The sequence below is a fragment of the Mandrillus leucophaeus genome, unplaced genomic scaffold (assembly GCF_000951045.1).
Source record: "Mandrillus leucophaeus isolate KB7577 unplaced genomic scaffold, Mleu.le_1.0 Scaffold42, whole genome shotgun sequence".
Classification (NCBI taxonomy): domain Eukaryota; kingdom Metazoa; phylum Chordata; class Mammalia; order Primates; family Cercopithecidae; genus Mandrillus; species Mandrillus leucophaeus.
The window spans coordinates 3614242-3637818 of record NW_012104476.1 but is presented as its reverse complement, the minus strand read 5'-3'; the positions used below and the strand labels follow the sequence as shown (position 1 = coordinate 3637818).

General features: G+C 41.3%; 1 protein-coding gene across 1 annotated transcript in view; it reads left to right on the top strand.

Moving 5' to 3' along the window:
* The window catches only part of LOC105548711 (S-adenosyl-L-methionine-dependent tRNA 4-demethylwyosine synthase), a 268689-nt gene that overhangs the window by 133028 nt on the left and 112084 nt on the right, over positions 1 to 23577 (top strand). Inside the window, exon 13 of the mRNA XM_011992876.1 lies at positions 14470 to 14605. Within this exon, the coding sequence (XP_011848266.1) occupies positions 14470 to 14605 (136 nt within the window). The remainder of the gene's footprint in view (positions 1 to 14469; positions 14606 to 23577) is intronic.

Below are 23577 nucleotides of genomic sequence, written 5' to 3'. Positions count from 1 at the left end.
TTTTTTTTTGAGACAGAGTCTTGCTCTGTTGCCCAGGCTGGACTGCAGTGGCCGGATCTCGGCTCACTGCAAGCTCCGCCTCCCGGGTTTACGCCATTCTCCTGCCTCAGCCTCCCGAGTAGCTGGGACTACAGGCACCCGCCACCTCGCCCAGCTAGTTTTTTGTATTTTTAGTAGAGACGGGGTTTCACCGTGTTAGCCAGGATGGTCTCGATCTCCTGACCTCGTGATCCGCCCGCCTCGGCCTCCCAAAGTGCTGGGATTACAGGCTTGAGCCACCGCGCCTGGCCTACACTTTTGGATTTTTAAAGTATCCTTGAAGCTCCTATTACGAAGGGTGCTGTGCTTCAGGGAACAGGCATGCAAACTGTGTTGCATCTTTTAGGGTATGTCCTTCCCTGACATAATAGGGAATATGCAGAAAGTAGCCATTCTAGATTCAGATCTCAAAAAGTGGGCACATCTTTGTTATCCATTGAAATACCCATCTCGAAAGAGAAGAACAAAAGCAAGTCTGAGGTCTACAGATTACTGCTAGGATATGGGAATAATTTCTGATAATGCGAGTCTGGTATACATGGGTTGAGGACATAATCTTTCAGCTTACCTTTTTCTGAAACAGAGCAGTCCTCTTGGGAATAATGTATGTCCAAATGTTAGGAGGTCCTAAGTATAAGACGACCCTCCTACCCCCACATTTCCCAATGAAAGATTTGAATTATCTAGAAAAAACTTCAAAAACAGAATGATGAGAATTGCCATGCTAGATACTATGATGTGTCATAAAACCACAAGTTTCAAATACTCTGGACTGTAGAGTAGTGAAACAAGATAGTCTTCAGATAGCCTTTACTTTTAAAGTAATACTTTCAGGACCTGAGGCCTCTCTGAATTAAACTAAGGATGCTCCCTGCCAACCCCCATATCCCAAGACAAAACAGAAAGAAAAAGTTTTCTAAGAGGAGATAATCTTACTTATTTCTGTGAATAGGAGGAATCAAAATACCAGTTGTCTCTGGTGTCTTAGTTTCTTGCAGAAAAATAAGGCTGTAGATTAACTAATAGAACACAGAGGCCATGTATTTTGGAAGTTTCCTTTAATGTCGATAATGCTAATTCTATACAGCAAGTCAGCTCATACAGTTCAGCTATTTGCTGAGCCTCTTGCAGCCGTTTCATCTTTGAGCACACTGTAAGAATTAAAGAAAGAGGAGAGAAACAAGAAGGGCAGCTTGACAGTCGGTAGGTTTATTTTAAACCTGGGAGGGACTTTTGACCTTACACACACACTAGGAAGTAATACTGTTCTCTGGGTGGTTTGGTGGCCTATTTATTTTTCATTTTTTTAATTAGAATTTTTTTTTTCTAAGTAACTGCAATACCACCTGTACTCTGGTATCTTTTGAGGGGAATCTAGACTTTGTCAATTGTCTGTATTATATTCAGACTAGTGGCTTTTTCGGGGTACTAAACCTTTCCCTAAAAGGGTTTCAGTCTTCCTTCCAGCTCCAAAGCATATGACTGTGTATTAGTCTGTTCTGGCATTGCTATAAGGAACTAACTGAGACTGGGTAATTTGTGAAGAAAAGAGGTTTAATTGACTCACAGTTCTGTGGGTTGTACCGGAAGCATGGCAGGGGAGGCCTCAGGAAACTTACAAACATGGCGGAAGGCAAAGGGGAAAGCAGGCACATCTTCACACAGCAGGAGGAAGAGAATGAAGGGGAAAGGGAAGTGTTACACACTTTTAAACAACCAGATCTTGTGAGAACTCACTCATTATTACAAGAACAGCAAGGGGGAAGTCCCCATCACCCAACCACCTCCCACCAGGCCCCTCCTCCAATATTGAGGGTTACGAATTCAACATGAGATTTGAGTGGGGACAGACAGAGCCTAATTATATCAGACTCTTTACTGACAGTTCTGCCCCTGAGAGTAGTTTTCACAATGAGTGGTCCTCCAGGAGTTTTGGGAGAGCCAAATATTGGTGTGGTTGCTGTATAGAAGCAAACACCTTAGGCAAATGAGAAAGTTTTTGCTCTCTGAGTAGCTTTATGCTTTTGTTTGTCAGAGGTTAATAAAAGTGACAAGAATGTGTAACACACTTCGTGTTAATAGGCCTGGTGGTGATTAGACAAGAAAAAAGCCATTTCTTGATAGGAAAGTACTGATATATTTTAACATGTGTCAGTTCTCTTTTGCTGCAATCACTCACCTCAAACTAACAAACAATCATTTATTTAGCTCATAACTCTGCAGATCAACCTGGAAGTCTTTTGCTGGTCTCAGTGTTGTTCACTGGGTGGATCTGCCAGGGCTGGCTGATTGACGATGGGCTGGCCTGGAACCCAGGGGCCGCTATTCACGTGGCCTCTCATCCCCCAGCAGCTGTGCCACACTTTATCACAGCGTGGCCGGGTTTCAAAGAGCAGTGAGTGGGGCAAGCTCCAATGCACGAGCATCTTTCAAGCCTTTGCTTGTATCACATTTGCTCACTTCCCATGGACCAAAGCAAGTCACGTGGCAGAGCTTCAAGTCAATGAGAAGGCACTCAGATCTACAGGGCAGGGGCACTTGGGTACTGGGACAGGAGGAGTCGATGGCCATATTTGCAGTCTACATACAGCACAACAGACCACACTTGTCAAGGAGTATAACCTTGAGCTTACTGGGGCTCAGTATTCTTCAGGAACTCAGTTGATGATTATAATTATGTGAATAGTCCAGATGATATACAATCAATTTTCTCCTTAAGCCCAGAGGTCTCAAACCCTCAGTTGATAAGAAGTAGGTTTTGCTTTTCCTACACCTATTTACCACTTTTTTTTTTTTTTTGGAGCCAACATTGAAAAATCAAGAGGTTTTACATAAAGTCTGGACTTTTGACTTTGAAAAGATGATCTGGCAAAAGTTGTCAAGAGCCAAGGAGTAGTTATCTTTTCCAGGAAGCCCTGTGGTTTTCAGTTTCCCATACTCCTCCCGTCTTGCTGTTTCTTCAGCCCTGAGGCTGAGTGTCATCTGCCACTTGTCAGAGGAATTGCACGGTTGATTTTCTTATAGCAGAGAAATTCCTGTCACCATTTCTAAAAAAGTGAAATAGTGAAAGGAAGACTGAGAGGCCACATAGTCCCAGAAAAATGGAAGAAAGCATATCACTTTAAGGAGAGAATATTCTTGTGTGTTTCATAGGCAATCTGCATTTTGATGCACAAAGAACGTTTGAGTGAGGAGAGAATATTCTTTTTTTTTTTTATTTTTATTTTTTGGAGACGGAGTTTCGCTCTTGTTGCCCAGGCTGAAGTACAATGGTGCGATCTCGGCTTACCACATCCTCCACTTCCTGGGTTCAAGTGGTTCTCCTGCCTCAGCCTTCCGAGTAACTGGGATTACAGGCATTTGCTACCAAGCCCAGCTGATTTTGTATTTTTAGTATAAACGGGGTTTCTCCATGTTGGTCAGGCTGGTCTCAAACACCCGACTTCAGGTGATCTGCCCACCTTGGCCTCCCAAAGTGCTGGGATTAGAGGCGTGAGCCACTGCACCTGGCTGGAGAGACTATTCTTGTGTATTTCATATGCAGTCTGCATTTCGGTGCACAAAGCACTTTTGAGTAAGGAGAGAATATTCATGTGTGTTTCATATGCAATCTGCATTTTGATACACACAGAATTTTTTTCCCTCTTAAAAGTGACTTGCTCGACTCACATTATTTCCTTGGTCCCTGTAGACATGTGAGTTTAGAACTTTGTTCCAGGGCACGGTACCATCTGTACATTCAGCTTTGCAGTCAGAGAGGTTCATCATAGCTGATGTTACTGCTGCGATAGAAGACTCCATGGAATCATTTCTTATACATCGCTCCACGCAGTGATGCTGACGACACCTTGGTAAAAGCAGATCTCTGTATGGCATCGTGTTGTAAGGCAAGGAAGTTGTTGAGGAGGATGTTGCGCAACACTGAACAGCTTCTTCCCTCTGAGGAACCTCAGAGAACTGGTTTGTTCTTACTTTGTGGACATTTGAATCCTGTAACAGTGTCTCCCACTTCAAGAGTGTGCCAGAGTTCAGAGTCAAATCTGTAGTCATTTGTAGACTCACGAACTCCTCGCTTCATATTTAGTCCACGTTAATTGTTTTGTATCCTAATCATCTATTTTATATTATTTTAAAATTTACATTAGAATCTCATAGCTCTTTTTTGGTGAGTACTATAAATCTAAAGCTTTTTAGCTGCTGGCAGGTTTATCATAAGAAGACAGAGCTGTGCTCAGCATTTAACTATGACATGATTAACTTCTCAGACTCACCTCCTGCTTCCAAATTTCATCCCTGTGTACGTTTACTTTTGAACACCTTTTTCTTGAAACTGTAGGAACTTTATTCTCTTTTCTCTGCTGCTTCTGTGTTTCTGTTATTTTGTTTGCTTTGTGTTTTGTTTTCTTTAGTTTTTGCTGAGGCATTCACGACATCTTTTAGAGAACCTCCATAAACTGGATGTCTCTTTGCATATTAGGTGCATAGTATATGTTTGAAGAGATGAGTGAAGTTTAATAAACATGCAGTTTTCTTGTATGTGTTAGTTCAAAATGGTTCCAGAAAACAGCTACAATGAAATGAAGATTGAATACCGCCTGATTCTTTCAATAGAAGTTTCTTTCAATAGAAGTAAATACTGCCTGAGTCTTTCAATAGAAGTTCCCCACCCCCCAGCCTATCTTGTTTGCACTAAACATATGAAGTTTAAAATCTAATTTTCTCTCCTGTCTTTGAATTCGTGGAATACTTTTCTGAAACATGCCTGTCTGCATGGGCTAAAGAGAGAGAGAGAGAGAAAGTGCAGAGAGGTGGCAAAAAGCTTTGGCTCTGTCTGGAAAAGATCTAGATTTGAATCTTGACTGGATCTCCTAGTGTCTTTCTGACATTGGAGGATAACTTTTCAGTGCCCGCTTTCCACATTTGTAAAATGATAATAATAATGACTACCTTATGGTGGCATTGCGAGTATGTGAGATAAGACATGAAACACAGAAGTTTCACCTTTGGAAAGGCAGGCTAAGTAATGTTGGTCAAAATATACTTTAAGGCAAAACCCATTAATTACTTGAGGTAAGATTGACTTTTTTTTTTTTTTTTTCTCCTTCAGAGACAAAGTCTCATTATATTGGCCAGGCTGGTCTTGAACTCCTGCACTCAAGTGATCCTTCCACCCTGGCCTCCCAAAGTGCTGGGATTACAGGTGGGAGCCACCATGACTGGCCAAGATGGACTTTTTTTTTTTTTTTTTAAAGATGGAGTCTCGTTCTGTCTCCCATGCTGAGTGCAGTGGTACAATCTTGGCTCACTGCAACCTCCACCTCCCAGGTTCAAGCAATTCTCGTGCCTCAGCCTCCCAAGTATCTGGGATTACAGGCATGCACCACCATGCCCAGCTAATTTTTGTATTTTTAGTAGAGACGGTTTCACCATGTTGGCCAGGCTGGTCTCAAATGCCTGACTTCAAGTGACCTGCCTACCTTGGCCTCCCAGAGTGCTGGGATCACAGGAATGAGCTACTGCACCTGGACAAGATGGACATTTCTTAATAATAAAACGTTAAACCCACCAGAAACATAAAATCATATAACAACTCAAACTTTTTAACACTGAATAATATAGTCTCAACATTGACAGACTACAAAGGGGGAGAAATAATAGATTTTTAACTGATTTCTCTGAAAGTGATAAATCAAAATTAGTAGGAGTATTGAAGATTTGAGCAATGGAATTAACAGATTTAACCTATATCACAGAAATAGAGCATTCCAACCAGAAACTTTGGAATACAGATTTTTTCTTTTTCTTTTCTTTTCTTTTTTTTTTTTTTTTTTTTTGAGACAGGGTCTCACCCTGTCACCCAGCCTGGAGTGCAGTGGTGCAATCTCAGCTCACTGCAGCCTCTGCCTCTCGAGTTCAAGTGATTCTCCCACCTCACCATCCCCAGTAGCTGGGACTACTGGCGCACGCCACCACACCGGCTAATTTTTTTATTTTTTGAGGGAAACGGGGTTTCACCATGTTGGCCAGGCTGGTCTTGAACTCCTGACCTCAGCTGATATGCCGGCCTTGGCCTCCCAAAGTGCTGGGATTGTAGACATAAGCCACCACGTCTGGCCTGAATACAGTCTCTTTTCAAGAGCACAGAACTTGTTCACAGAAAAATTACCAAATGGCCATTTGCTGAACATTATAGACATTTCAAAACAGGGTTGAAATTGTATAGAGTGTGATATCTGAACACAATGGAATTAAATACCAAGAGATAATTAGAATATTCTGGAATTTAAGCAACACACTTCTTATTTACTTATGGGTCAAAAAGAAGGTACAGTGGAAATAGAAAATATATTGATGAATGATTGATAGATAAGAAAACAAAATATGTGGGTTGGATGTCAGCAGAAATAGCAAAGCACAGACCTTAAAAATCCTGTTTCTCCATGAAAACAATGAGAATACTGGCAAAAATGGTCACAAGCGACTTTTTCTTACCTGTGGAAATTAACCAAAGGCATGCAACAATGTAAGGAGCATATATTCACAAAAAAATGGCTGCATTTCAGTAAGAAAAATGAGCTTTGTGATGTTAACTTGTTCTATTCCATTCTCACTTTCCCTAGTCTTGAAAACCAGTGGCTTGGCCGGGTGCAGTGGATCAGGCCTGTAATCCCAGCACTTTGGAAGGCTGAGGCAGGCGGATCATTTGAGGTCAGGAGTTCAAGTCCAGCTTAACCTACGTGGTGAAACCCTGTCTCAACTGAAATACAAAAATTTAGCCGGGTGTGGTGGCGGGCACCTGTAAGCCCAGCTACTCGGGAGGCTGAGGCGGGAGAATCACTTGAACTCAGGAGGCAGAAGTTGCAGTGAGCCGAGATCATACCATTGCACTGCAGCCTAGGGGATAGAGCAAGACTCCATTTTAAAAGAAAACAAAAAAGAAAACCAGAAGCTCACAACCACAGTAAAAACCAGTAGCCCGGCAGCTGTGGGAGGGGGCAAAACAGAGTGGGAACTCCTTCAAAGTGTCATTCCTAGGAAATTGTCATTATATATGACTTGTATGGCAAACCTGGAAACTTTCTCTCACAGGGGTTGTCTTTACTTGAAGTGATTCAAGTTTGTCTGGTGCAAAAAGCCTTTGTCTGGATGTTTCTCCTAAACCATTACGGACGATTGTTTAACTTCACAAAGCTGCCTCAAGTGGCATTAACAGCTAGGGCAAACAAGAAGCTCACCAATAAATGTAAAAGGAAAAGCTGGGCCATGAGATGTCATAGAGGACTTTGAAAAGCTCCATTGCTTTCCTGGGAATCTCCAACACCACTTACACGATCAGGGCTGTAGGCATGCTGGAGAAGAATTGAGAAGGCCCTGTGCCCTTGGTTCTTCCTGAGTAAGCAGGCAGCGAAAACCAAGGCAGAGTTGCAAACTGCCTGCCTGGGTGATGAAGGCAAAATTACAGAGCCCCTCGACAAACGCTAGGAGGCTTACCAGTTGGAAGCATTTAAGGATATTTCTGTCCATTCATAAGCTGACCACTAAGCTAACCAAACAGAGACTTCAGTGGCCAAACACAACAATGAATATTGAATTTGCCAAATTATTTCAGCAACAACAAACAGCAAAAGAGAAAACCAAGAAACAAACAAAACAATATGCCCAAAACCAGGTAACCAACCAAACCAAACAAACCTGGGTTGAGATGTATCTGATTTCCAGAGTTGCCACTAACGTTATTTAAAATAATGGCCAGGCGCTGTGGCTCATGTCTGTCATCTCAGCACTTCGAGAGGCTGGGATGGGAGGATTGTTTGAAGCCAGGAGTTTGAGACTGGCCTGGGCAACATAGTGAGACCCTGTCTCTACCAAAAATTAAAACATTAGCCAAATGTTTTGGTGCATGCCTGTAGTCCCAGCTACTGAGGATGCTGAGTCAGGAGGGTTGCTTGAGCTCAGGAGTTCAAGATTGCAGTGAGCCATGATCGTGCCACTGCACTCTAGCCTGGGGGACAGAGTGAGACCTTGTCTCAAAAAATAAACAAATAAAAAGAAAATGTCTAGTGTTTACTTTAAAGAAACCCACAAGATACACAAAGAAACAAGAATGTGGCCTATACACATGAAAGAAAACAGAGAATAGAATCCGTCTACAAGAAGCCTAGATAGATGTTGGACTTACTAGACAAAGATTTGACATTGGCTATTTTAAATGTGTTCAAAGAACTACAGGAAAGCATTTTCTTTTTCTTTTTTTTTTTTTTCGAGGTGGAGTCTTGCTCTGTCACCCAGACTAGAGAGCAATGGCGCAATCTTGGCTCACTGCAACCTCCGCCTTCTGGGTTCAAGCAATTCTCCTGTCTCAGCCTCCTGAGTAGCTGGGATTACAGGCATGGGGCACCATGCCTGACTAATTTTTGTATTTTTAGAAGAGATGGGGTTTCACCATGTTGGCCAGGATGGTCTTGAACTCCTGACCTCAAGTGATCCACCCCTCTCGGCCTTCCAAAGTGGTGGGATTACAGGCGTGAGCCACCACGCCTGGCCAGAAAAGCATTTTCAAAGAAACAAAAGTATGAAAATGATGACTTATCAGATAGACTATCACTAAAGTCTCTCAGAGACCCATGGGGCACCTTCAGGCATGCCAACATATTTATAAAGGGAATTCCAGAAGGACAGGAGAGAGAGAAGTGAGAAGAAAGAATATTTGGACAAATAATGACCAAGGACTTCACAAACTAGAATTTGGGAAATTCGCAAATATGTGGAAATTAAACAACACACCGTTAAATAACCAGAATATCAAAGAGAAATCACAAAGTGCGTTCTTTATCTGTAGTTGTTAGAAAATCAAAGAAAAGTCTGGGCGCGGTGGCTCACGCCTGTAATCCCAGCACTTTGGGAGGCCAAGGCAGGCAGATAACCTGAAGTCGGTTCAAGACCAGCCTGGCTAACATGGCAAAATGCTGTTTCTACTAAAAATACAAAAAATTAGCTGGGCGTGGTGGTGGGTGCCTATATTCCCAGCTATTTCGGAGGCTGAGGCAGGAGAATCACTTGAACCTGAGAGGCAGAGGTTGCAGTGGGCCGAGATTGTGCCATTGCACTCCAGCCTGGGTGACAGAGCGAGACTCTGTCTCAAAAAAAAAAAAAAAAAAAAAGTGCACTCTTTATGTATTGATATGGAATGATTTCTACAAGTTCACAATCTTTTACCCCTTGTGCCCAAAAGTGTTTCAGAATTTTAGAAAGACAATACAGTATATCCACTGTATTTTATGGAACATCTCCAGCACCTTAGCGCCACACACATGTAATTAGTTCTACAATAAAGTATGCTTAGTCACAGAAATGGAAAAATTACCCAGGCACCATGGCTCATGCCTGTAATCCCAGCACTTTGGGAGGCCGATGCAGGCAGATCACCTGAGGCCAGGAGTTTAAGACCAGCCTGGCCAACATGGCACAACCCCGTCTCCACTAAAAATACAAAAAGTAGGCAGGTGTGGTGGTCTGTGCCTGTAAAACCAGTTACTGGGGAGGCTGAGGTAGGAGAATCGCTTGAACTCAGGAGGTGGAGGTTGTTGTGAGCCGAGATTGTGCCTCTGCACTCCAGCCTGGGTGACAGAGCAAGACTGTCTTTAAAAAAAAGAAAGAAAAGAAAAGAAAAATGAAGAATACAAACAGCCTTCTAAGTCAGATTTCACTTTCAACTAAGTTTGTCTCCAAACTTAGAAAAGCAACCTTTTGGTTATTAGAGCTTTTCGGAGCTTTAAATTGTGGTTAAGAGGTTGTTGGATTGGTGATAAGTGGGAGGCACGGGGGAGCCAGATGCAGAACGGTGCGCTGTGCTGGCTTTTTAATCCATCCATCACACTGGAGCCACGTGACTTTCATCAGCACTGATCTGATTGTGTCACCGGCTACATAAAACTTCAGTAAACCAAACCTAACCCTGGCAGGACATGAGACGTGGCTGCAGGCATCCCCCAATTCCATTTGCCATGTTAGAGCCACGGAGAATAGTTTGTGATTCCTTTATCCTGCGGCAACTCACAGCTGCAGGCCTTTGCATTTCTTCTTTGGACATCCCTGGAAATGATCTCATTCTTTTCCTGATGAACTCTGTCCTTCAGAGATCAGCTTTGACTTTGACCTTGTTACATCTTTTGTATGATTTTGCCAAGCAAAATCAACTCACTCCTCCATTTATTCCCACTGCATTTTCCCCACCTTAGTCATGGCGCTGTGTGATGGGACTCGCATCCATCTTCTCTTCCCTCCAGAATGTAAATATTGAGGGCTGAGCCTCTTGGCCTCAGTGTCCAGTTCATAGACAAATGTTGAGTGAAGTGCACAGGCCCCTGAAAGGAATTAAGTTCAGAATTTCTTCTCAAGGACTTCTTGTTTTGGCTTCTCTTAGGACTTTGCAGTCATAATCTGCATTTCACAGATCATCCGTATTCTCTTGGATTTTTCATTTACGGAATACTGCTTGTTACATGTAACCGCTGTGACTTGAACACTGAGCCACACTGTGGATTTTGCCATAATGGGCAGGGTTAGGAGAAAGGCCCTGGAGTCATCTCTGAACTTGAATCTCCTTAATGCTTACTGTTTTTCTTTTCTTTCTTTCTTTCTTTCTTTCTTTCTTTTTTTTTTTGAGATGGAGTACTGCTCTGTTGCCCAGGCTGCAGTATAGTGGCGTGATCTCGGCTCACTGCACCCTCTGTCTCCTAGGTTTAAGCGATTCTTGTGCCTCAGCCTCCTGAGTAGCTGGGATTACAGGCGCCTGCCACCATGCCCGGCTAATTTTTGTATTTTTTAGTAGAGATGGGGTTTCACCATGTTGGCCAGGCTGGTCTCAAACTCCTGACCTCAGGTGATCCTCCTGCCTCAGCCTCCCAAAGTATTGGGATTACAGGCATGAGCCACCGCACCCGGCTTGACGCTTATTCTTTATAGATTGTTGCACATGTTACTTAACCTCTTGAACCTCAGCTTCATCGTCTCTAAAGTGGGCATAAGTAGCGACTACGTGGTCGTTTTATTGTGAGGATTCAGTGAACTGATCAAGAAGGATAAAGCACATGGCACAGTGTGCCAGCTTGGTGAGTGCTAAATCATTCTGTCCTTCTCCTTCACCCTCCTCCTCTCTTCCTCCTGAGCTATTTGGCTTGATCTGACAGCCCCAGATTGTCTTAGAGATTTAGGTTTTAATATCATTGCATGTTTGGGTCACTCGGGTTATTTTTTTATCCCAAGGAGGAGCTTCAGAGTCACTGTTTACTTGGATTTCTTACAAACATAATCTCTCTTCTTTTTTTTTTTTTTCCTGCAGATATTGTCAGGCCTCATTCTACCTTCTGAGCCTTGGAAGGTAGAATGAGGCCTGATAATCTCTACAGAAAGGCAACATGGGAGGGAGATTTTTATGTTCGTCAGCACAGTTTTATATGTGATAATTCTTCACTCAGAGATTTAATATTAAGATAAAGGGTCCTTACAATACTCACATCACGAATCCTTGAGCATTTTTACAGAGGACTGGGCTTAAGGTTGTCTATCTTCGATATTGTCTCTTTTTGGGAGAGCAGAGGATATCCTTTTTAATTACTCCCAGCAGTGCTGTGAGATTCTCAGATGCAGGAATTATTATGATGATGATTTTGATGATGTAAGACTCTTTTGCTTTTTGGGAACATTTGTTATCTCTGTATAGAATAGAGACAGATAAGTGACCCTACTGGGGGCCTCATTGTCTCTTCTAGGTGAATAGAGACCAGTGCTAGGCAGAAACAAGATCCCTAAAGCTCAGAAAATATATATCTCCAAAGGCCTCTTTGCTAATTTTGAGCCCCTTAGAAATGAGCTCTATAATTCCTGGGGACCTTTTCCTCTTCTCCATTCTTCCTCTGCTCCTTGACAAGAGATCTAGAGACTTCCCTGAGTGTAGCATCTCAGACATCTAGTATTGACTAGAATTCCTTAGTGGTAGTGTCAGTGTCCAGGGCTTCCTATTTTGTAAATGATAGAGGTTTGTAAAAGGAGTATGGCCTTTGGAATGTACTGTTCATAAGCTTAAGTAGTTATGGAAGCATAGTGAAAAGGTCAGGGCAGTTCTCATTTTGCATCAGGAAGCTTTTGACAAAGTCCTGTCAGTATCAGATGATGATAGCCAGCAGTAGCCATTAAGACAGTCCTTTTTTTTTTTTTTTTTTTTTTTAAATAAAAGTCCAGTTAAGGAAGCATAGCTTGTCTTTTATTAAAGAGGCACTCAGCAAAGGGGTGATGAGACAGAATGCTGTTATTACTGATGCGTTTGTTTTACATTTTCAGTAATTAATGTGCTTTGCTCAGTAGTGACACATTACCTGAACTTTGAAGGATTCCCTTAGTATGTCGGTATTGCAGAGGCATTAAAGCAATGAGAGCCTGCCAGGATCTTAATCACCTCTGTCCTACATTTGGTCAGAGCCTCTCCGCTTTTAACAGAAGCAAATAGAAGTCTAGACACTTGTGATTTTTCTATATGTCACTAAGCCACATCATTGTAAGCATCTGTTTGGCCTATATTCCCTTAAAAATTCTGTCTGCTGAAATCAACAATATCTCCTAAAAAGTAGCTTTAATGTCTGTCTGTGTGGCTGGATAAAAAGAAAAATAGGATTCTTGCTCTTCAAGGTCTTACACTCAAAGATTGATAAGGCTGCTACTGATACGTATATAAAGCACATAAACCATTTTAAAGTGGTGAATTGTATGGCATGTGAATGATATTTTCATTTTTTAAAAATGCATGGACTTTGAAACAAAAAATGTGTAAAACTTCTAGGTAAAACTGTGGAATAAATTGTAGAACCCTTATAGAAAAAGAATATTGGGAGAATTTGATCAGAAGATTATTAAGGGGGAATTTCTTTCTTCTAGTTCTAAATTTACTGAAGAGAATGAATTATGAGACCCATTTGAAGAGAGAAGGGGAGAGGCTTTAGAAAAAGTACAGTCTAGGCCGGGCACAGGAGCTCACGCCTGTAATCCCAGCACTTTGGGAGGCCAAGGTGGGTGGATCACCTGAGGTCAAGAGTTCAAGACCAGCCTGGCCAACATAGTGAAACCCCGTCTCTACTAAAAATACAAAAATTAGCCGGATGTGGCAGCGTGCGACTGTAATCCCAGCTACTTAGGAGGCTGAGGCAGGAGAATCACTTGAACTCGGGAGACAGAGGTTGCAGTGAGCTGAGATTGCACCACTGTACTCTAGCCTGGATGACAGAGTGAGACTCCATCTCACAAAAAAAAAAAAAAAAAAAAAGAAAGAAAAGAAAAAGAAAAAGTATAGTCTAGGTTTAATGTATTACTTGAAAGAAATCTAGTAGGGTCGGGTGCAGTGGCTCACACCTCTAATTCTAACACTCTGGGAGGCTGAGGTGGGTGCATTGCTTGAGCCCAGGAGTTCCAGACTACCCTGGGTAACCTAGTGGGACCCCTGTCTCTACAAAAAAAAAATTAAAAAATTAGCTGGGTGTGGTGGCGCATGCGTGTGGTCCCATCTACTCGAGACACTGAGATAAGAGGGTCACTTGAGCCTGGGAGGTTGAGACTGTGGTGAGCTGTGATTGCGCCACTTTGCTCCAGCCTGGATGAGAATGAGACCCTGTCTGGGGATTGGGCCAGGGGAAAAAGACCTACTAGAAGAAGGACCTACTAGAAATCTAGTAGGTAGGAAAGAAATTATGAAATGCAGTGAATTTGAGAGAAGTGTAGAATGAATGGTATTCATGGAAACTGATTGTAAAGGCAAGGAAAATAAGAATGAATTTTTTTCTTCTCTTCTTCTGGGCTGTGCTCCTGTGTAAGTATGAGGTTGCTACTGTCCTGGGTCTGCACTACTTAAAGTTCCCCAAATAGGTCCTTGTTTGCCCACCCAAGGCTTGACATGAAACCCATTCCCACTTACGGAAGCATAGGTGTAACTCTGTGTCCTTCGAATAAGGCCTGAGCTCTTGGGATTGCTTCTTGTTCCTTAGAAGACTTCCATCAGTGAATTGACGGAGGGAGGTCGCCCAGCAGCACAGACCCCATGTGGCTGGCAGAGTGTGTGGGTGGGGAAGTCAGATCAGAGAACCCCTCTAATTGTGCTGGGCTGATGCTGTCAGACCTGAACAGTATTTGAAGAAGGACCAATTGTAAGTAATTCAATATTTTCAATGTATTCGGGATGGTTTCCAGTGATTTAAAAAATAACCAGAGGCCGTCCCATTTTGTCACATGATTAAAATGATTAGTTCAGTCTTTTGGGGGAAGTAGAAGTCTCTAGACCCAGTGAAGTGTTTAATCCCCACGTCTATTACAGATTGCAAGTTTTATATCATGGAAAGCCTGATAGAGGAATAATTTTTCTTTCTTTTTTTTTTTTTAATTACTAAGGAACCTCAAGCCAGTTACTCAGCTGTATGTCAGTGTGGATGCCAGTACCAAAGAGAGCCTGAAGAAAATCGACCGCCCACTCTTCAAGGATTTCTGGCAGAGATTCCTTGACAGTTTAAAAGCCTTGGCAGCCAAGGTAAGAATTATGACATCTTAAAAATAAATAAACAACCCTCAGGTGTGTACTGAAGTTAAAACGAAAGAAAGAAGGAAAGATGGAAGAAAAGAACAGAGGTACTTTTTCCTCTTTTCTCTTTAAAATAAAAAAATGATGAAATATACCTTTCAACTTTTTTTTTTTGAGACGGAGTCTTGCTCTGTCGCCCAGGCGGGAGTGCAGTGGCCGGATCTCAGCTCACTGCAAGCTCCGCCTCCCGGGTTTACGCCGTTCTCCTGCCTCAGCCTCCCGAGTAGCTGGGACTACAGGCGCCCGCCACCTCGCCCGGCTAGTTTTTTGTATTTTTTAGTAGAGACGGGGTTTCACCGTGCTAGCCAGGATGGTCTCGATCTCCTGACCTTGTGATCCGCCCGTCTCGGCCTCCCAAAGTGCTGGGATTACAGACTTGAGCCACCGCGCCCGGCCACCTTTCAACTTTTTAAAGACTTCCTTCTTCAAGGAATTTTGAACATTTACTATTTGATAAATAATTATTGAGTTCCTCTTAAGTTTGTAGCACTATTGCTTTGTATGTGTCATTTGTTTTTCATTCATTTAGGGAGAGAGGTATATATACTTCCGAAGTTAATTAATAACAATTGGTCCTGGAACCAATTCCCCATAGATACCCAACCCAGAGTCTATGGAAGATGGGTTGTAGGAATCCCCATGGGTACCAAAATCCACAGATGCTCAAGTTTATATAAAATGGCATAGGCCGAGCGTGGTGGTTCACGCCTGCAAACCTAGGACTTTGGGAGGGCGAGGCAGGCAGATCACTTGAGGTCAGGAGTTCAAGACCAGCCTGGCCAACATGGTCAGACCCCATCTCTACTAGAAATACCAAAAAATTAGCCAGTTGTGTTGGCATTAACCTGTTATCCCAGCTATTTGGGAGGCTGAGGCAGGAGAATTGCCTGAACTTGGGAGGTGGAGGCTGCAGTGAGCCAAGATCATGTCACTGCACTGCAGCCTGGGTGACAGAGTGAGACTCTGTCTCAAAAAAAAAAAAAATTAAATAAATAATAAAAATAAAACGGCATCGTATTTGCACATAACCTACACTCATCCTGTATACTTTAAATCATCTCTAGATTACTTATAGTATGTAGTACAATGTAAACGCCATGTAAGTAGTTGTTATACTGCATTTTAAATATTTGTGTGATTTTTAATTGTTTTACTTTTCCCAAATATTTTTCATCCATGGTTTGGTTGAATGTGTGGAAATGGAACCCACAGATACGGAGGGCTGACGGTACATAGCCACCTTAAAAGAGGCGTCTGCAGGCTGGGTGTGGTAGCTCACACCTGTAATCCCAGCACTTTGGAAGGCCAAGGTGCGCAGATCGCTTGAGGTCAGGAGTTCAAGACCAGTCTGGGCAAGATGGCAAAACCCTGTCTCTACCAAAAGACAAAATACAAAAATTACCTGTGGTCCCAGCTACTCAGGAGACTAAGGTGGGAGAATCGCTTGAGCCTGGGCGGCAGAGGTTGTAGTGAGCCGAGATTGCGCCACTGCACTCCAGCGTGGGCGACAGTGAGACCCCCATCTAAAAAAAAAAAAAAAAAAAAGGTTTCTGCAAATAGTATATGTTTAAATATGAAGTTAATTTTCCTGAATTTCTAGGACCAAATTTCCTAAGCCATCAGTAGCCTCAGAACGTTCACATTGAATGTCATTTTCTGCAAACATTTGGCCTTTCTTGTGTATTTTCATATGGCATACTTACCTTCCTTTTCTTTTTCACCAAAAATAACCTTCCGGTTCTGCTTTTCCATTAATCCTCCTTCCTTCCTTCCTTCCTCGCTTTCTTTCTGTTACTTTTCTAAGCATTCTTTGTGCACTCTTGACATCTGACTGATAATGATAATCACCCCAGGAGCTTTAAAAAAATGACAGTTTCCTGGTCCTCATGGCATCTGAGAATCTGCTTGTTAGACATCCCAGGTGTCATTTGGTATACAGCCAGATATGGGAGTCACTGTCCCAGAAAACTTGCCTTTCTCTCCTGTGCCCAGTGCTTACTTTGACATTCCTAACCCATCACTGTCTGGCCTTGATGTACATTTTCTGACTCATTTTTCACCGTATTCCCCAGGAGGGCCATGCTTCCCTGCTTACCTTGCCATTTCTGCACATGTGCCCACCACCTTCTCCATTCTGAGTTTTCGATTACTGTCTCCCCAGATTTTGGAAGGAATGTTCTTTCTTTCCCTTCTTTGACTTGTGGAAATTCTGTGCACCTCCTAGACGCAGTTTTGTTATTACCTCTACTGCAAAGTCTTTTCTGATTATAATTAGCTGCCCCCTTTTCCCTTCCTAAGTTTTATATCTATTAAAAAACACTGTTTTTCTTCTGTTTTGTCTTAGCTGCTCTCTCCTGAGCTGGATCCCTTACTTACGTCTGAATTCTGCACAATATCTAGCATAGTACACTTTAAGGTATTTGATAAATGCTTCCATTTTTTTTCTTGGAGACTGGGTCACCAAAGCTGGAACACAGTGGCACCATCATAGCTCACTGCAGCCTCCAACTCCTGGGCCCAGATGATCCTCCTGCCTCAGCCTCCCAAGTATCTGGGACCATAGGCATATACTGCCATGCCTAGTTAATTTTTTGATTTTTTTTTTTTTTTTTTGTAGAGACTCTGAAACTCCTGGCATCAGACAATCTTCCTGCCTTGGAAGTGTTGGGATTATAGGCATGAGCCACTGCTCCAGGCCTGATAAATGTTTCTTTTTTTTTTTCTTCTTTTTTTTTTTTTTTGAGACGGAGTCTCATTCTGTTGCCCAGCCTGGAGTGCAGTGGCACGATCTCGGTTCACTGCAACCTCTGCCTCCCAGGTTCAAGCGATTCTCGTGCCTCAGCCTCCCCAGTAGCTAGGATTACAGCTGCATACCACCATGCCTGGCTAATTTTTGTATTTTTTGCAGAGATGGGGTTTCACCATGTTGGCCAGGCTGGTCTCAAACTCCTGACCTCAAGTGATCCGCCTGCCTCAGCCTCCCAAAGTGCGGGGATTACAGGTGTGAGCCACTGTGCCCAGCTTGTTTCTTAAAAGAATGAATGGGTGGAAACCCAACAGAGATTTGTAAAGTACCATATGTGTTTTACCAGTTGTCCAGCTGATTAAATCTTTGTGGGTTTCTTTTGCTGTTTTATGCTCGAGAAGTTAAATCCATGCCCTTTTTGGTTATTAATACTGATGTTATTTAAGAAATGCAAAAAGGCCTTACTTTGGTTTCTAAGCTGTCTTGGATTTACATAGCATAAAAATTAGAATGGATTTAAATGGGAGTAAACAGCAGGAGCTGGCTAAGTCAGGCCCATCTGAGATTGTTATCTAGACTGTGTTCTTAGAATGTGGAAGATGACAAGGAAACATTGATACAATAGCTTAATAGTTTACTTCCTTTCTTTGGTCAAAATGTTCCACAAACTGAATTCTTACCTTGAAGTAACTAGCCTTTGGGTGGCGAATTCACTTGTAATTACTCTGGATTTGCTTATGATAGTAATGCAGTAACTTAAAGTTAGAAAATAATTTCAACCCAGGAGCATCTTAAATAGAAGTTATTATTATCTCTATGTAATTCTTGTTGGAATGTTTCCTTGGGCAATTTAAACTTCCCACACATTAGGGCAATTGCTTACTGAGCATTTTGTAGCAATTAGAGTTGTTGTTTCTTGTTCTTGCATTGTTTTTGTTGCCTTGTAAGAGAAGATCTGTGGCAGGATGCTGCTCTTAAAAATTTTCCTTTAAATTGACTCAAGCTGTTATTTCCTTCTGAATGGCTGATCTTATAAGACATAGTAGATGCTATTAAGAAAGATTTTGGCACTTAAAACATTTATTTTGTAGTTATATGTATCAGCTAGGGTCAAACATATAAAAACTCAAATGCTGGCTCAGCGCGGTGGCTCACACCTGTAATCCCAGCACTTTGGGAGGCTGAGGTGGGCAGATCACTTGAGGTCAGGAGTTCAAGACCAGCCTGGCCAACATGGTGAAAACCCATCTCTACTAAAAATACAAAAAACAATTAGCCAGGCATGGTGGCAGGTACCTGTAATCCCAGCTACTCGGGAGGCTGAGGCAAGAGAATTGCTTCAACCCAGGAGGTGGAGGTTGTAGTGAGCCAAGATCGCACCACTGTACTCCAGCCTAGGCAACAAGAGCGAGACTCTGTCTCAAAATAAATATGTTACAATAAAAAATAAAAACTCAAATGATATCAGATTACTATAAATAAAATATCAGATATTTTAATTAGAACATCCATACTGTTGTCTTCTGTTATTTGATTAGGCTTTTACTATGCCTGAGCAAGGAAAGTCATTTGAAAAGAATTTCTTAAACTTTATAAACAAAAAATTTTGATTTGTCCCAAGATTTTCAGCCCATTTCTGATCTAGTACTACTCAAAGTAGAAGGTAGCATATTTTGTTTTTAACTCTTGGCAAGTATAATGTTTACATTTCTAGATCTTTATCCTTTGTCAAAATGTTCCTTTTCAGTATGAGGAGAGAAATATATTGGTACTTGAGTATGTGGGCTAAAAACCAATTCCATCAAGATACCAGAGTAAAAAATGTGTTAGCTTCAATTTCCGTCCGCGATAGCTACTTGTCAAACAGTCTTTTTTTTTTTTAAAAAAGAGAAATATATCTTATACAAGAAAACACTGCCAGCTTTTAGCAGTAAACTTTTATCAGCAATGTGACCAGATGTGTCTCTCCTGGACTATGATTATGTCAGGGTCAAGATCCAGTAGTAAGTTGAACTGTTTAATTCTTTTCTCTGTTTAAGTAATAGCATTGACATTCTTGAAACCTCATATTTAAAAAGAAAAATGACCAACATAATTTCTTACGTTACAGTGACCATTGGCTCTCTCTCTACAGATGATGTTAGGATGCTCTGACCTGATATCATGATTTGAATAATGGTTGTTCCATTGGTATGAAGGGCTTATTGTACATTAATGAGAGAGCCCTCTATCTAATATTTAAATAAACCAGTTTATGTATGTGGCCCACAATTTGCTAATTAAAAAACAAACATTTCATATTTGACCTTGTATCGGGTTATAAAAATATTATGTGCTGCTTGTAGAAATTTGGGGGAAGTAAAGAGAAATATAAAGAAGCAAGGAAAGAAATTACCTATAATTCCGGGACCTTAACACAGTAATTAACATTTGAAGTACTTCTACTTAATCCTCCGGGGGAGGGCATGCTTTTTTGCAAATAATTCCATCTTATATGTTACTTTTGTTTTTGTTTAACATCGTGTCATAAGTATTTTTCCTTGTCATTAACACTTCTCTGTGATTGTCATATTAAAGAGAGTGTAGTCATTCATCCTGCTGAGTTTCCTGCTTGTTGGACCGTAGTAGGGACAGCAGGAGTGTGTGATGTCCCGGCATCCTTCTTCCCATCCTAGAGACCTGACAGTCAGATTTTCTGTCCTTAGCACACTGAGGACAAAGTCTCAGCTACTCCCGAGTTGCAGCATGCACATTTTGTCACTTTTGAAACATTTTTAAAACTGAATGCTGCCGGGGATGACAAGTTATATTTAATTGGTGGCATTGAGACTTTCACAAAGGGGAAGCATAAGATAATGGTACATTAAATCATGGCATGGCCTTTATCCTAGAGTTTCTTGTAGTCAATGAAATATATCTTCTTCTTTCCTTTCCTTTAGGATGAGCTTGTCTGCCTTCCATGGTTCTGACAAGTTTCCCTTCTTATTGACCTGTTTTGTTTATTTCCACCTCTCATCATCGATACCAAAGTCTATTCTTGAGCCTTAACCCATCTGGCTAATCTGGATATCTGTTTGTTACCACCTTTTTGAAGGCTTTAACTTTCATGTAAACCATGGGACCCCTATCCACAGGCATAGATCCCCCAGGGCTGATTCCATTCAACTTGGATTTAATGCCATTTTACCCTGCTCTGCTTAGCTAAAATGTTATTCTGCTTTCAGCCATTTCTGAAATCAGACAAGACTGCTGTGCTTGATTTGTGCAAACGTGTTGTCTAAAGCCAGTGTCTGCAAGCTGGGATAATTCCTTAGTAAACTGGTTCCCCCTAGACCTGACTTTTACCTAATATTGTTTTAGGGAAATGTAAGTGTATTGCATCTTAGGTTCGTGTTGAGGCATCAGGTAACGTCTAGTGGATAATAGTTTCTATGGGTTTGGAGACTCAGGAGAACACTGGGGAAGGAATACCGGGTGTAGATCTGAAAGTCATCTCTTTAGCAACAGATTGTAGTTAAAGGCAAGGAAGCAGGTGGGATGACCCAGGAAGTGCCTAAAGAAGGCAAAGAGGGAGCCTGCGGGAACAAAAGTGTTGAAGCTTTCAACGTGAAGAACACATAGAGAGTGAATCTGGGAAGAATTTGATAAAGATATTGGTTCAATTCCTTGCAACTCAAGGAAACAGTGAGTTTCCAGAAAGATTACGAAATAAAGGTACGACAAAAAGGAAAATAGCTTTACCAGTTGGTCTTTAATTACTATGTCAAAAAGAAAGTATGGTGCAGTGTTTTGTGTCGAAGCCATTGTATAGAGGGATGAATGGGAAGGATGGAAATGGGAAGAGTGAATAATCGATCTGAATGTAGTGAATACTGACCTACTAATAATAAAGAAGTCAAAGCATTTCCTTTCATCAGCTTAAAGAATTGCATAGCGTATCTACTAAAAACTTTACATTTAGAAAATAAATATTGAAGAAAATGACTCATACTTTACCAGAATTCAAAGGTAAACAGTTACTATATTGCATTACATCCTCTATGGTTTTTATGCATGTTCATATATATGTGTCTATATTTCACTTATAAAATTGAAATCATGTTGTACATATTTTTGCAACTATATATATGTTACTAATTATTTTTATAGAGATGGTAGTCTCCTTTTGTTGCCCAGGCTGGTCTTGAACTCCTGGGCTCAAGCAATCCTCCTGCATCAGCCTCCCTAGTAATTGGGATACAGATGTGCTCCAGCATACCTGGCTAAAATTTTTTTTTGAGAGATGGGGTCTTGTTTATTGCCTAGGCTGGTCTTGAATCCCTGGTTTCAAGTGATCCTCCTACCTTGGCCTCCCAAAATACTGATCCTCCTACCTTGGCCTCCCAAAATACTGGGATTACAGGCATGAGCCACTGTGGCTGGCCTTCAACTATATTTTTATATAGTTTATATATTATGAACAACTATGCCAACTTTTATCGTCATAGATTAATTTTGCCTATTATTGAACTTTTAAATTTATTTTTGTTTTGCCTGTTTTTGAACTTTATATAAATGAAATGATTGTTTATGCCTTTGTGTCGGATTTTTCAACATTATAATATTATAATAACTCAATTATAATAGTATAATAACACTCAACATTGTGTTCTGAGATTCCTCCATGATTTTGCAAGTAATAGTGGTTCTGAACACAAGTCCAGATACAGGTACTGCATATATCGTCTCCCAGTCTGTCTTTACCAGTTTATTTATTTATTTTATTTTATTTTATTTTATGTTATTTTTTTGAGGTGGAGTTTCACTCTTGTTGCCTAGGTTGGAGTGCAATGACGTGATCTTTGCTCACTGCATCCTCCGCCTCCTGGGTTCAAGCGATTCTCCTGCCTCAGCTCCCAAGTAACTGGGATTATAGGCGTGCACCACCATGCCCAGCTAATTCTGTATTTTTAGTAGAGATGGGGTTTTACCAGTTTGGTCAGGCTGGTCTCGAACTCCTGACTTCAAGTGATCCACCCGCCTTAGCCTCCCAAAGTGCTGGGATTACAGGTGTGAGACACTGCGCCTGGCCTGTCTTTGCCAGTTTAAACTCTTAATATTGCTTGATAAACAGAGCTCTTCATTTTAACCAAGTCTAGTTTATCAGTTTTTAAAAAGTATATGTTTAGTGTTTTTCCTGTCCTGTTTGTGAAATCTTTGCCCACCCCAAGGTCATGAAGATAGTTTCTTATGTTTTCCTCTTTCAGAAGTGTTGTTATTACTATTTTTCAATTTGGTCTGTGAATCATCTGAAATTAGAGGGTATTGCATAAGGTAGAGGATCTGAATTTTTTTTTTTAATGGACTTTATATTTTAGAGCAGTTTTAGACTCAAAACAAAATTGAGCAGAAGGTCCAGAGATTTTCCGTATCCCCCCTATTCATGCATGCATAGATACCTCCTTATCAATATCACCCACAAGAGTGGCACATTTATTATAACTGATGAACATATACGGATCCATCATTATCAGCTATAGTCTGTATTTTACATTACAGTTCGTTGTGGTTGTACATTCTGTGGGTGTGGACAGATATATAGTGACATGTATCCACCATTACAGTGTCATATGGGGTAGTTTCACTGCCCCAAGAATCTCCTGTACTCTGTTTATCTCTCCCTCCCCCATCCCTGGCAACCATGGATCTTTTTACTGTCTGCGTAGTTTTGCCTTTTCCAGAATGTCATATAGTTGGAATCATACCATTTGCAGCCTTTTCAGATTTGCTTCTTTCACTTAGCAATATGCATTTAAGGTTCCTTCCATGTGTTTTCACATGGATAGCTCATCTCTTTTTAGAGCTAAACAATATTCCATTGTCTGGCTGCACCACAGTTTATTCACCTACTGAAGGACATCTTGGGTGCTTGCAAGTTTTGGCAATTTTGAACACAGCTGCTATAAACATCAGTGTGCAAGTTTGTGTTTGGATGTAAATTTTCAACTCCTTGGAGTAAATACCAAAGCATGTAGTTACTGGGTAGTTTCATAAGAGTATTGCTTAGTTTTTTGAGAAACTGCCAAACTGTCTTCCAAAGTGGCTGTACCATTTTGTATTCCCACCAGCAATGGATGAGAGTTTCTGTCATTATTGTTTTGTTTTGCATTTTCTTTTCTTTTCTTTTTTTTTTTTT